A 13,299-nucleotide genomic window follows, 5' to 3' on the forward strand; every position below is an offset into this window, starting at 1 on the left:
ATGCTGCATGTGAAATGAAATAGTAATTCATTGTAAATGAAAAAGTAAAATCACATTCTTAATAGTCCATGTAATAAATGCAAAAAAGGAAAAAAGCAACAGCCTGTTTACAGCTTTTTCTTTCCTATTCCATTTCATCAATTTCTTTAAAAACCAGGATTTCTTTATAACTTTGACCATCTTCATAATGCCACTTTAAAAAAACCTATTGTTCTGTAGCTACAAAGTGAAATGTTATTCCATACTGTAGTTAATGCATCTTCCAATATTCAGTGGACATAAATTGCCTGTTTAATATTGCATTTTTAAAATGATTTTAACAACACAATGGAACATTATATACATGATGTTCAATTTAAAATATCCAATCCTTTTTGGCCTGTAATAGAAAATGATGCAGCAACTGTTTTGAAGCATAAAATTAAATTTTCAATGTGCACAAGACAATGCATTTTAACAGAAATAAGTCATATACCAACACACATACTGCCTGTACTTGCTTATATCTACTCTAACATACAGCTGCATTTCTCTAAAACTGTTGCTATGAGTTTATTCTCATTCAAATGCCTACAACTGGATTGTTCTTAGTTTTCTTAATTTATCGGTTCAAATAATCACGTTGCTATTTAATTAATTCCTAACCACTGGATGGCAGTAAGAGAGCCTCATGTACTTTCACTGTTTCTAATTTTATTTTGGTTAGCTCCAGTACCAGTTTTAAATCTGGTGGCATGCAGACAATCATTGCATTGTTTTTGATACTTTATCGAAAATATTTTCTGATTAAATACTACAATTACATCCTATGCCCACTTAACTTTTAAGTTAGCCCCACTGAACTCAGTAAACATGCTTAGGGCTATGCTATATAATATAACGTATACATCAAGCAGATCTGTAGAATTGTCAGCATCTCAAATCAGCTCAAGTCCATTCTGAGATAAATTTCAAAAGAGTAGCCAAGTCCATCTTCTTCAGTCAAAACAACAAACAGGCCAGGTTTAAAAATAACAAGAAATCAGGTTTTCTCACTATGTAAATAAGCCGTGGAAAACCTCAGGCTCACACAGTACCACTTCACTCTTTTGTGAACCAGAGGTCAACAAAAGCATTTGTTTTTGGTATTAAACCTACCACAGTTCTCTGTGACAGCTGAATTAGCAGAACTGTGGTTTGTTGAAAGTATCCTTTTAGAACAAGGCAAAATCAAAACTCAAAGTCTGATTCTGGCTCTTTCTCAATAACCTTAGCTATTCAGTTCCCCATGTTCTGACATAATGGAGATCAGTGGGGTTTGGTAAAAATAAGTGAAATCTTCTCCTTGCCCATATCAACGAGGAAAGGAGATAGGGAGCATGTGAGCCTGCGGCTCTCTGCAACTCCTCCACATAGAAGGAAACCATGGTTTCCTGTTACATCTGAACTGGGCCAGAGTCTTGCGGCACCTTAAATACTAGTATTTGCCATAAGCTACTATTTGCCATAAGCTTCCATGGTCTAAAGCCCAGTTCTTGAACTATAATCCTAAGAGTGGGCCCTGGTCCAGGAAAGGTGATGCTACAATAAATCTTTGAACTACTAAAGGTAAAAAATTGCCGTCTGTTTTTGTTCTATTTTCACGCAGACCTACTTTTCCGCCCATTTCATGTTATCCATTCCTCAATTCACATTACTTAATTTTCCAGCATAGTTTGATATATTCAATCCTCTCAGATGTTGTATATGAACTGTCCAATAGAGATGCAACTTCCTGGTGCTTAACCATGGCTAACAAATAAGGAACAGACCAAAGATCACAGAGGTGGGCACTCCCTGCTCCTCTCTTCCCACACTTGAATTTTCCCAGCCCTTCCTTCCCTCAATAGCCAATAATTATGATTAAGCACTGCATCTGCACCAGGGTTTGCTTTAAACCCTGGTTAGTTTTAAGCATAACTAAGCTATCTGTGTGTTCAAGTCCGAGAACAACCGATATCTGGAAGTCTTTGAAGCATAATGATTTCGTAATACAAAATGCTCTAGTACCTGTACACATCTGGAATCGTTCACAGGATATCCAAAAACGTGTAACATGAATTAACATAAAATGTTTAGTTATGCTGGGATAAATCAATGATATGAATCCACCCAACATTCAATTTGGGCTACAACATATGGCTCAGTATTCAATGTTAACACATGCTAACAGACCCTCTGCTAGTATAATGGAAAGCTAGCCTATCCTTAAGCAAATGGAAATGTGCCCAAATGCATTTCCGGAATGGGGCAGGTCAGCACAGCTTGAAAAACCGACATGTCCCATTCCAGAAATGAACGTTTCTGCTGCTTTCCGGGGTTGCTTTACGAAGCACTAGCTTCCTGTGGCACCAGCAGTGAGTCCCGCTGGCACAACCCAAACAGCAAGTGTACAGCAGCAGTATAAATAATGCACATGGAGTGGAACAGTGCAATGCAGCTGATAGAACACTGAGTTTAGAAATGGGAAGTTTAGGTTCAAATTTCTGTTTGACAATGAAATTCAAGGGCTGGGTTTGCTGCAGCCACCATCAGAGACCACTATAATTACAGTTATTCCTCTTGCCAATATGCCCTGCTTTTGGATTAAAAAACTGCAATGCATTCTGTTTGCTGGACTGGACTATATAGTAATGGCTGTTACCTGATTAAAAAAAATCTTACATGACTAATCACATGAGATACAACTGATTAATTGATTAATCAACTAAAGCTGCAGAGAGTTCCTTATGAATAAAACAACCATCTGGGTAAAAAAAACCACAACTTTGTTTTTAGATAAATAAGCTCATATCAGAGCAGACACAATCTTAAAAGAGACATTCCTTCCTGTGAGAGAAGGAAGATGTAATGCCTCTTTCTAATGGCACTGGAACTCACGGTCTGTGAAAGTATTTGTATTAAAATTAACCATTTTCTCTAAAAAAATCTGCTACCCAATTATCAGATTACACTTTTCTGATCAGTTTAATGGAGTAACTAAATGTTGCAGCCCTACTGTAGAGACTATAAACAAATACACAGTAGAAATATTATTATATTCTAATACAATACAATATTCTTAAAACTATCCCTCAGAACACATCTAGCTTGTGCATTCTCAAGAGGCATTCCTCTAGGAAGCTCTTTTGCACAATTACCACTAAACTAAATGCCCCCTGCATAAAGGTCCAGGTGAATTGTGAGTTTGGGTTTTGTTTTTTTTTACAGCTGCAATGCAACTATGCTTAAGTAGGAGAGATTCCTGGTAGAGTGTGGCCAAAATGAAACTGAAGCTTACTTAATTTTATTCATGAACTGACAGTCCAGATTCTTTGTGTTTCTGTTGCTCTTAGCTTGTTGTAAATGTGTTTTTATGAAAATTATTTTTATGCTTTTTTATGTTTTGTAAGCTACTTTGAGCGACTCCATTTTTGGAGGGGGAAAGCGGGGCATACAGTTCTTAAATAAATAATTCTATAATTTTTTCTCCAAAAAAAATTTACAAAGGGATTTTAAAGAGAAAATATTATGCCATGTATTGATCTAGGCTATAAAGCCACCTTTTTAAGGAAAACACATTTGTCTATTTTATGCCAATGCGTTTCCAGTTCAGTTGGAAGGTAGTGAAAGACAGAATGCAGTTATAAGCAGTCTCTTCCTATGGGCAGTATATTAATAGCAAAGATTTACTAAGCATGCCATTAAAAGCATAAATGGATATTTGTAAATCTACTATACTGTGAAGATTACAAGCAGATATTTACAGTGAAGAAAACACTTTGTTTCTTAATGTTCCTGAGACAGTGATCCAACACATCACTAAAGTCCTATACAAAAATCAATGGGACATAGTTTCTAGAACACAGTGTGTGTGTGTGTGTGTGTTTAGTTTTAACTTTGCATATTAAAAAGCTATTGTAATTCATACCTTGCAATGTCAAAAGGAAAGCAGAATTTAGGTATGCTCTGGAGTACTTCCTGTAAATGAAGGAAAAAAGAATGTTAGAAATGTTTAAAAATTACTTAAACACTTTTATAATACTGTTTGCTTTTTAAAAATCAAAAAAATCAAACAATATTTGGCTAAAAAAAAAACCCCAGAACTATAGTGCACGTTCCTGGACTGAAATAATTGATTATTAAAAAGGAATTAAGTTTGTGCTTTGGCAGATTGCAAAGACAATGCCATAGAAACCCCAGGAGGGAAAGGCCTGGCCTGAAGGGTATTAACACCCTTCACATCCCCGCTGGGATTCCCTTCAACAAGGCCATATGGATTTTACAAGAAGCACAGTACCATATGGGTAGGCCACGTCTGCTGCTACTTGTACTACAGACTAGCCACAGGGACTTCTGACAGATCCTGGCTCAAAAATACAAATGTTGTTTCAATTAAAATGCAAGCAGAGAAAGGGGAACTAAGTTGGCAGCAAACTGAATTTACTGAGAGCTAAACAACTCTATACACATTTCATAAGCTAATGTTTTAAAAAGCTGGAACTCTTCACTGGGTGTAAAGCAGAAATTGTACAGTTAACCCTTTAAGGATGGCAGCACAAAGTTCCAAGCACAATTATAATTTAAAAATAAAATAAATACAACGTTCCATAATTGTACAGTAATTGTACACTTATTGTCCCCCTTTCTATTTGAGATAGTACTTAGCAGCACATAAAAAGTGTTAATATAGAAATGACTAGTGTTGGTTTTGAAAACTATATGATGCCTTTTGAAAGGAGAAGAGTAATAATAGCAACTATTGCCCCAAGTGGTCAACACCAATACGATGAAAGAAAAATATGGCTGCCAGCTGTTCTTTATTTAGGGTTGTCCTTTATTCCAGAACATAAGATTCACTCAGACGATGAGTTTATTGTCCATCGTGCCATCAATGTGCATTGCGCAGTTACAGAGTAATATAACAAAGAAGACAGTAATCTGCACTGAGTTACTTACACTCTAAATTTTTATAGAGAGAAGAGACAAAGAATGGAAAGGAGAAAAACAAGTAAAAAGGGATGCATAGGAGCAAGTGCTGTAACATGCCCCTAGAATTTGCTGCAGTCGAGGATCGAGATCTGTGCATTACATTCCATGGAAGAGGTAGGTTTGAGAATGGAGGTGGCTATGTCAGGAATCACAGATCCACAGAGTACCAAATATGTAGCTTATTTCAGGTATCAACTTTACACTTACACCAAAGCAATGATTTTTATACTGCCTGCAAACTAACTACAAAGTCTAATCGAGAGTCTTGTGACTTGGATGGAAACTGGTATTACAGGAGAGCTTGCCAATATGCACTTCCATGTGATCGAGTATGGATGGAAGTATTCATCACCATAGATATGTTGTGTTCTCACTTCAATCCCTTATGTCCTCAATTCTCAAGTGCTGCTTAACAACATCAAACCACGTATACACTGTCCCATTATTGAATTTTGGATTATATACAGTGTCCATTATTGAATGTTTAGATTGTACTAATTGCCTTAACTGTGCAATCCTATGCATGTCTACTTAGATGTAAGTCCCATTTACTTCCAGGTAAGTGAGTACAGGATTGTAGTATAAATTATTAATCACAATTTAAGAGCTGCTTATGCACATGGCAAAAGCTTTTCCTATTCATTTCAATGTCATGTACAGTATCACATATGGATCCCCACTGCACACATATAATAAATGTCCCCCAACCACACATTGAATAAAAAAGGGGGACTGAATGAAATGACTTCAAGATTTGTCTCAAATGAGAAGCAGTATATAAATACTGTTAACAAATAAATAAAATAGGAAAACCACTCTTGCATAGAGGCTCCATGTGACCAGCTGTTGAGCTTTGAACTGAGCTTTTTACTCTGCCTTCACAGGGGAATTCTTACAGGTTAAACCAGATTATACCCACACAGAGACAGAGAGAGAGTTTAGTAAGCACGGTGTTTGTAATCATTACAAGTACATACACAGTATCCCAGTAGAATAATTTCTTAACAGACATAGCAGGAATACAAAAGCCCATTTGACTTGGCTTGAAGAGCAAGTTGAAGTCATTTGCATCTGATTCAATTGGCCATAATCTGCAGTGTTTATGAAAGGGTATTTTCCACCCTCCATCCCCTGCTTTTAGGAAGGTTATGAAAAGGCCTCTGTCCTTAGTGTAGTGCAGATATAATGCTAGCTCCCTGCAAACCATGGTTTATAAATCAGAAGTTAGCATCTGGCACATTTGCTTCCTCTCATTCCATGGAGCAATTCTACTCTTCCCTTTATTTCTAATCTTTATACATGATTTCAAGTTACATCTGCATTGAGTCAAATAACAGTTAAAGCAAACCATGTTCTCATATAGACCTGGTTTGCAACTAACAACAACCCAAAGCACAGATTGTGCATGGGTTGTCGTTGAGTTGTTGGTTGTCGAATTGTGGGTTATCATTGTGTGCGAACCCTGGACTATAGGTTACCTATGGGTCATTAACGACAAACAGTTCACAACCCAACTACAAACCATGGGTTCTCTTCCTGGCTTGTTCATTGTTAACAACCCAGAGTTAAACCATAGTGTAGGGTTCTCATGTAAAGGCTATACACAATTCAACAGCAACCACAAATCCACAACAACCGATAACCTCAATTGTCATTACATGCAAACCAGGCCAAGCATGCTTTGCTAGCCCACTTGTAGCTATGGTTTCAGTCTAAGGTATACAAGGATATATCATAGTTCGTATTAATACACGTGCAACACAAAAACCATAATTAAAGCCACAGAGGAAGAATGTTAAATGATTCCAGGGAGTGAAGGAGTCGGGACAGAGTGCACATTCCTGAGGCTGACTCCTGATTTCCTAGTCATTGCCATCAGGGAACACGTGTAACAACCGAATCAAGATCTTGTAATACAGCATATTATGTTTTTAGAAACATCTGCTACTTATCCTCTTTTACTGAGGGTAATTAAGACCACCTTGGGATGTTAAATATAGAGATCTGCAACTATATAGAGATATACAAATTAATGCCAACCCCACTTAAAAAACAAACAAACCTGGTGTTAAATACCTAATCAAATTATTTAGACTATCACATTGGAGAACTCTGCATTTGTATCGTTTAGTAGAATATGGTTCTGTTTCACATACTAGGCTCCCACAGTGCTAAATATAGTTTCCCATTAACAGAGCACCTAAAAATTATACTTAGTCCATATTTTTTTAGCAACACTGCTTAGAAAGCAGCACAGAAGATTGCATCACTGGAGAACTGAATTTGCAGGAATTCATAACCTTCCAGCTATATTTCTGCACCTCAACCCAAAATGAGCATGTATGAAAGGGGGGGAACAGATATTGCTGTTTCACTGAAATAGATAAATATATTAGTCCCTTCTGCAACAATGTAAGAGGCAGATGAACTACAAGACTTTCCCACTGCTGCCTTCCATCCCTCCCCCTATCCTCAATCAGCACGCGTGCATACACACACACACACACACACACACACACACACACACATATACACACATTTCTGCGAAACACAGCCTCAGCTCGCTTCCCAACTGGCAGGATCATCCCTCAGGGGACAAGTCTTTAAACCTCCGCACTCTTTAAAATTCAACCAGCCAGCAGGTCTATAGACTAGTGTATAAACAGTATTGGGGGGGGGGGGGGAATCCTCTCAGCTTATGTCAGTGACAAAGCAGCTCAGCAGTTGACTGTTTCTCCCTTGACAGTGTAAGCCAGGTTTACACAGATCAATAGATGGAAGCCTACCTAGCTTGCATGGCTCAGTCTTCTGCCTTAATTACAGGTGTTATTCAGATTTTAAAATGAATGAAAATAAGATGCTGTCCAGAAGGCTTCTAAACATATAGTGTGCAACTGGTTGAAAATATTAATTACATGAAGTAGAAATAACAATATATTTGGAAAGCATTACTGTGCATTTTAAAGTTGATTTTACACAGCACTGACACAGTTTCTGTGAGGGATCATTGTTCTACGAAGAATAAAAAGCCATTAAACTTGCACTTAGCTGATAGACAAACCAAGTTGACATAATGTTAGAGAATTGCTGTCTCTCTTACTGTAAAGATGGACTGAAATATTCATTCTATGATAATGAAAAATATTATATTGTTATCTGTATACAAGAAAGATGCCTAGTGGATATAGTCTTTAGACTACATCATGGACACATCAAGACATTCTTAGAGTATAGTGCAAGCAACTAGAAAATCTTACAATTATGCCTAAAGAACAGAGCTGTCAGACCAGCTCGACACCAATTTGCTTGTTAGAAATGGTTTAAAGGGTTCACAATTTAATTAGCTACTGTTAAACAAAACTGAACACTGCCCTGCTACAAAGAAAGATCTATTTTCTTGAATTTCTGTTTGTTCTATGGTGTATGGCTTTAACCTCTGACGCACAAAGCTGAAACAACATACCTTTGTTAAGGGAAAAATTATCTAATTAATCTAGAATATAGTCTTCTAAAATACAGAAGTATCCCAAAGACCACACTGATTTATAAGGTACGGTGAATTTAAGAAACAAAGCAAAACTCCTTCAGAAATTTTTCTTCCAACTTTCCTCCTGTTACCAATTTGAATTCATTTCAACCTAACATTCTAGTAAATTGGGAAATTTCAAGTGAAAGAAAGACTCTTTGTATGATAATTTTCCAGATGTATGAACACATATATTCACCTCCTCAACTGTTTCACTAATACAGGCAAAAGAGATGCTGTCAAAAAGCTGAGAGGAAGGAAAAGAAGTTTCTCAGCTGACCCTCAGGAACCTCACATGACTGAGACACATGCCATGGAGAAGAATGATATGCCTAGGTTTGAGGTCTCTGCATAACTTTTACACATTTATTTATTTATTTATTTATTTTAATTTACAACTTTGACACTTTTATACTGTATTTTATTGTGTGTTGCATTTCATGGTTTGATTGTTGTGAACTGCCTAGAGAGCTTTCGGTACAGAAATGTAATAATAAATAAATTAAGATCAGAGACATCCTGTATAAAAACAGTCAATTCCAACCTTGGGCACTGGATTCACTGGGCTGGACCACTCTAGAATGCAGGTGGAGGTGTCTTTTTTTTTAAAAAAAAAAATCCAGTGTGTGTGTGTGCGTTTTAAAAGCATGCAAGTAAAATACTAACACAGAATGGAGAGAGGTTCTACCAAGCCTACTTCCTGCTGTGTAATGTTTCTACTTACAGGGAGATTTCTATAGAAAAGCATTAAAAAGAGGATTCCTCCCCTGCAATCTGAAGGGGTACATTCCATTCTACCACCTAATTCCCATGTCATTATGCTATGTATGTAGACCAGCCTCGCTGGCATGAGGAAGAGGAAGCAGGCCCATTTACTGGGTCATGCTAAGCAAGGAACTCTCCTTGGTATGAACATGTTTTCCCTCTATCTTACAGGGTTAGGTGTGACTATAGCTAACTGTAGCAGAACTGTGACAGAGACCAGGACAGTAAGTTACTAGTACTGAAGGCATTGATGCCCGGCTGCACACAGTTTATCAGATGACAAGGAAACATCATAACAAATTGGCAAATTCCAGAGGGGTAGTTGGGTATTCTGTTGCAACATAAGCAACAAAAAGTTTAAAGTTTAAAGACAATGCATTTTTGTGACATAAACCATTATGGATTAGAGATCCCTTCATCAGAGTTACTTCATCTTAAACTTTTATGGACTAGACTCCATAACATAGTCTATGCCACAATAAAAGTGATTTATTATGGTTCCACAAAACCCTGGCGTCTGAATACAGGAGATATTGTTGGGAGGGGAGAGAGTATGAGAAAAAGAATGAGAATTCACACATGCCATACATTGGTAGGAACTTACACCATCTGCAATCAAAGTTCCTTCAAATATGTCAAGGTTACTATGGAAGATTTGTAAGTCTAATGTTTATTTCTTTTATATAGTTGTCTATAATCCATAAAATAATAACAACAACATAGATTTGTAACAGTTTATTCACTTTTCTCTTAACAGTCCCACCCTTCTTTTGTCATGATTTCCCTGAGCAATACATCAGGTCCAAGGGAAGAGAGAGGATTTGAAAGAGAGTTGTGGAAATATCACCTCCATTCCATCAAAAACCATATGTAGTCTGCAATAACTTTTAGGACTGAAAATTCTATAGTTGCCTTGTCGTTCCTTTTTCTCTCTCAGATAATAAGCATTCCTTTTTATCATTATAATTATCATTATACTAATAACTCTCTACACCAGTTTCAGTAACCTAAATCTAACTTAGCTCTCATTCATATGGCCAGCATTCGCAAAGGGAACAATCTAATAGTTGTTTTCAGAGCATATATAGGAAGTGCAACATATAATTAAATTCAATTACATGAGACGTTGTTAAGGAAGAGTAAAGGTAACAGGGTAAATGTGGCTCTTAAGACTTCTATGAAAATAAAACACAAAGAAGTACAAACAGTGTAGCTAGCCATGTTTTTTAATTGTGAAAAATGGCATATAACATTATTATTTTTTTACTTCATGGTACTTTGTGGTCTATTTCACATTCCACAAGTTTTGTATTTCATAATCCACTCTTTCTCCATTTGTCCTCCCAAAACACCTCAATTTTTTCATGGCACATTGTTAGATTTACTGGAGTTCCTGAGTGGAATTGTAAAAATCCAGCATCATTCTGCCATACAGAATATTGAGAAAAACATACAGTAAGAGTCAAAAGCCATAAGTTGAAAAGATGGGCCTCCTGTTCCTAAGTGACTAAAGACCTGAAGCCAAATATTTGGTTAGTTGAAATCTTCCTTGCCCACCCAGCCCCGACTCTCTTCCCTCTTTTTACCAAGACAACAATACCTGATGTTCCTAGACATTTCTGACAGAAGTACAAAGCTTGTAAATATTTTATTACTGAAACTTCCCCCTCAAAAGTTAGAATGTTTTTGAATATTCTGTGGCATCACAATAGCAACTGAGTCAATGGCTTGATGCAAGACACAGGAAACAAGTATTGGCCTCTTATCATATGTAAATACTGCACTTTAGATACAGCATCACAAATTTTCATAGTGACATAAAAACATATCCCTTCTCCATTTCAAACATTGTTGACTGGGAAGGAGACAATGTCCCAGTGAATTTAATAGGACTTACTTCTGAGCAGACATGCACTAGAATGCACTGTTAGTAAGGGAGGGAGAAAGACAAGGTGCCAAACATGAGGCACAATTAAAATGAACTGCAGCAGACCACAAAGAACACAAAGTGGAGCATGAGCAAGCCAGAGACCTATTGTACTATTTTTGCTTAGGCGAGAAAGCTATGGATCTCCACATATTGCTAGACTCCAACTCTTATTGTCCCTGACCATTGGAAATACTGACTGGAGCTGATGCGAGTTGCAATCCATTAACATCTGGAGGGCAGCAAGTTCTTCTTCAACATGGTGCCCTCCAGATGTTTTCAAATCTTACTCCCATACATCTATGGGAGTAGCCAGCATGGCCAATGACGAGGAGTGATGGCAGTAGGAATCGAAAGCAACTGGAGGACACCAGACTGATTAGGAGAAACTAAGGATCAAATTACATAATGTTTAATTTAAACAGTGTGCAGAACACTGGCCACTTAATTTTTTCACAAAACATAGCCACATAAGGCCCTATCCAAAATAGAAACATGTACAGGGAAGGGGAGTTCTCACAGAAAAATCCCCACACACTGCTGTTTGTCCCCAAACATGCTGTTTACTGGAAATAATGGCTTCAGGGACATACAGATATGGGGATGATTTCAAGTGGGAAAACAAAGCAGGGAGAGAAGGGTTAACCCTCTCATTTCTTCATGCTACAGTCGGTCCCAATCTGAGCCCCACACTGTTGCTTTTTGTGACCAATGGTCAGCATGCTTTTTAAAAACAACAGCATACTTAATGTAACATGTAGCTTGACACTAAATGATATAGTTATGATTATACTGAACCTGTTTACCCAAGTCTTGTTTCTTCAGGTTCCTAGATAACCTTGAATGACTGGCATTTAGAACTAGAAAGAATATTAAAATTGACTCATCATATCTCTCAACTGAATTAGGGTGAACTGTGCCATAATGACATATGACTAATGTTAACCTAACCTACTATTAAAATATTGGAATGAAAGCCACTCTCCAGTCCTTCATACAAAGCTGTCATATTGGCTCTGATACTGCACACAGTTACAATTACACAAGTTCCTCTGAAATCAATAACATCATTAAAGATGGAAGCAAATACTTGTGGGATAACTGGTCCTGATAGCTTTACAACCTATACATTCAGTTTAAGCCCACTGTCTCTTATTCTACCTTTACTGGCAACACCAGAAAGCCAACTATATAGCACTGCAGTTCTACTGCATGCAAAGCATGTAAATTTTGACTCCAAGGCTAGATTTAAGTTTTCTGTTCATATAAATTAAGGGGGGAGGGCAGAACTCTAGCTCTTCTGACTGAAACTGCCCCCCCAAAAAAAATGGCAGCTGAACTACACCACAGACATCCAGAGCTACAGCAAAAACAGAACCTAGACAGTGATTCTAGAGCCAAATTCTAGAGCTGCTATATGCAGGGATTTCACTATACCATGTGGTTAACAAACACAGCAAGAGTAAATAACATCCTTGTGTGAGTCATATTTGTGCTGTATCTAATTAGTGGGCCTCTGGGTGCTACAGCAAGAAAAATGAATAATTTATCCAATAACACCATCATATCTTTACAATGAAAATGGGAAAGGGGAGACAGAAGGGGATCTAACACCTTTCCCACCCAGCAATAAGATATACAAATGCATGCATTTCACAGGGTTTTAGAAACACCATATGGAAGTTGTGAATAATACAAATTAGTGTTTTGGTGGATTCAGCAATGGAATCCTGGCCCTTCTGAATTTTCATTCTGAGTCTGCTCCCAAATTGTATGATCATTACAAAGCAGAACATCTATTAGGACTATTGTGTTAAAAACAACCTAATTAATATATAAATATACAAATAGAAATGGCAAGAAAGATAATATGCAGGTCAAACAAAATGCATTTGCATATATTCAGTTCCCAAGAAGTGGCATTGTATAGCTGTGTACATCAATAGACAATCAATGGAGCAAGATAGGGTTTGGCATCTTGTTCAGCTCTGAGGAATAGGAGCTGAGAAGGAGGCCTCCAAATAATTGACATTGCATACTGTTAAAAGAATTTGCATATTAATTGCACAAATGGACAATGCCAAACTGCAAT

General features: G+C 37.2%; 1 protein-coding gene across 2 annotated transcripts in view; it reads right to left on the minus strand.

The window, feature by feature from the left end:
* DENND1B (DENN domain containing 1B) overlaps positions 1-13,299 on the minus strand; it is a 211,527-nt gene that overhangs the window by 133,919 nt on the left and 64,309 nt on the right. For both annotated transcript variants that reach the window (XM_063135069.1, XM_063135071.1), the window contains exon 4: positions 3,929-3,978. In XM_063135069.1, the coding sequence (XP_062991139.1) occupies positions 3,929-3,978 (50 nt within the window). The remainder of the gene's footprint in view (positions 1-3,928; positions 3,979-13,299) is intronic.

This window comes from Elgaria multicarinata, chromosome 1 (assembly GCF_023053635.1).
Source record: "Elgaria multicarinata webbii isolate HBS135686 ecotype San Diego chromosome 1, rElgMul1.1.pri, whole genome shotgun sequence".
Taxonomy (NCBI): domain Eukaryota; kingdom Metazoa; phylum Chordata; class Lepidosauria; order Squamata; family Anguidae; genus Elgaria; species Elgaria multicarinata.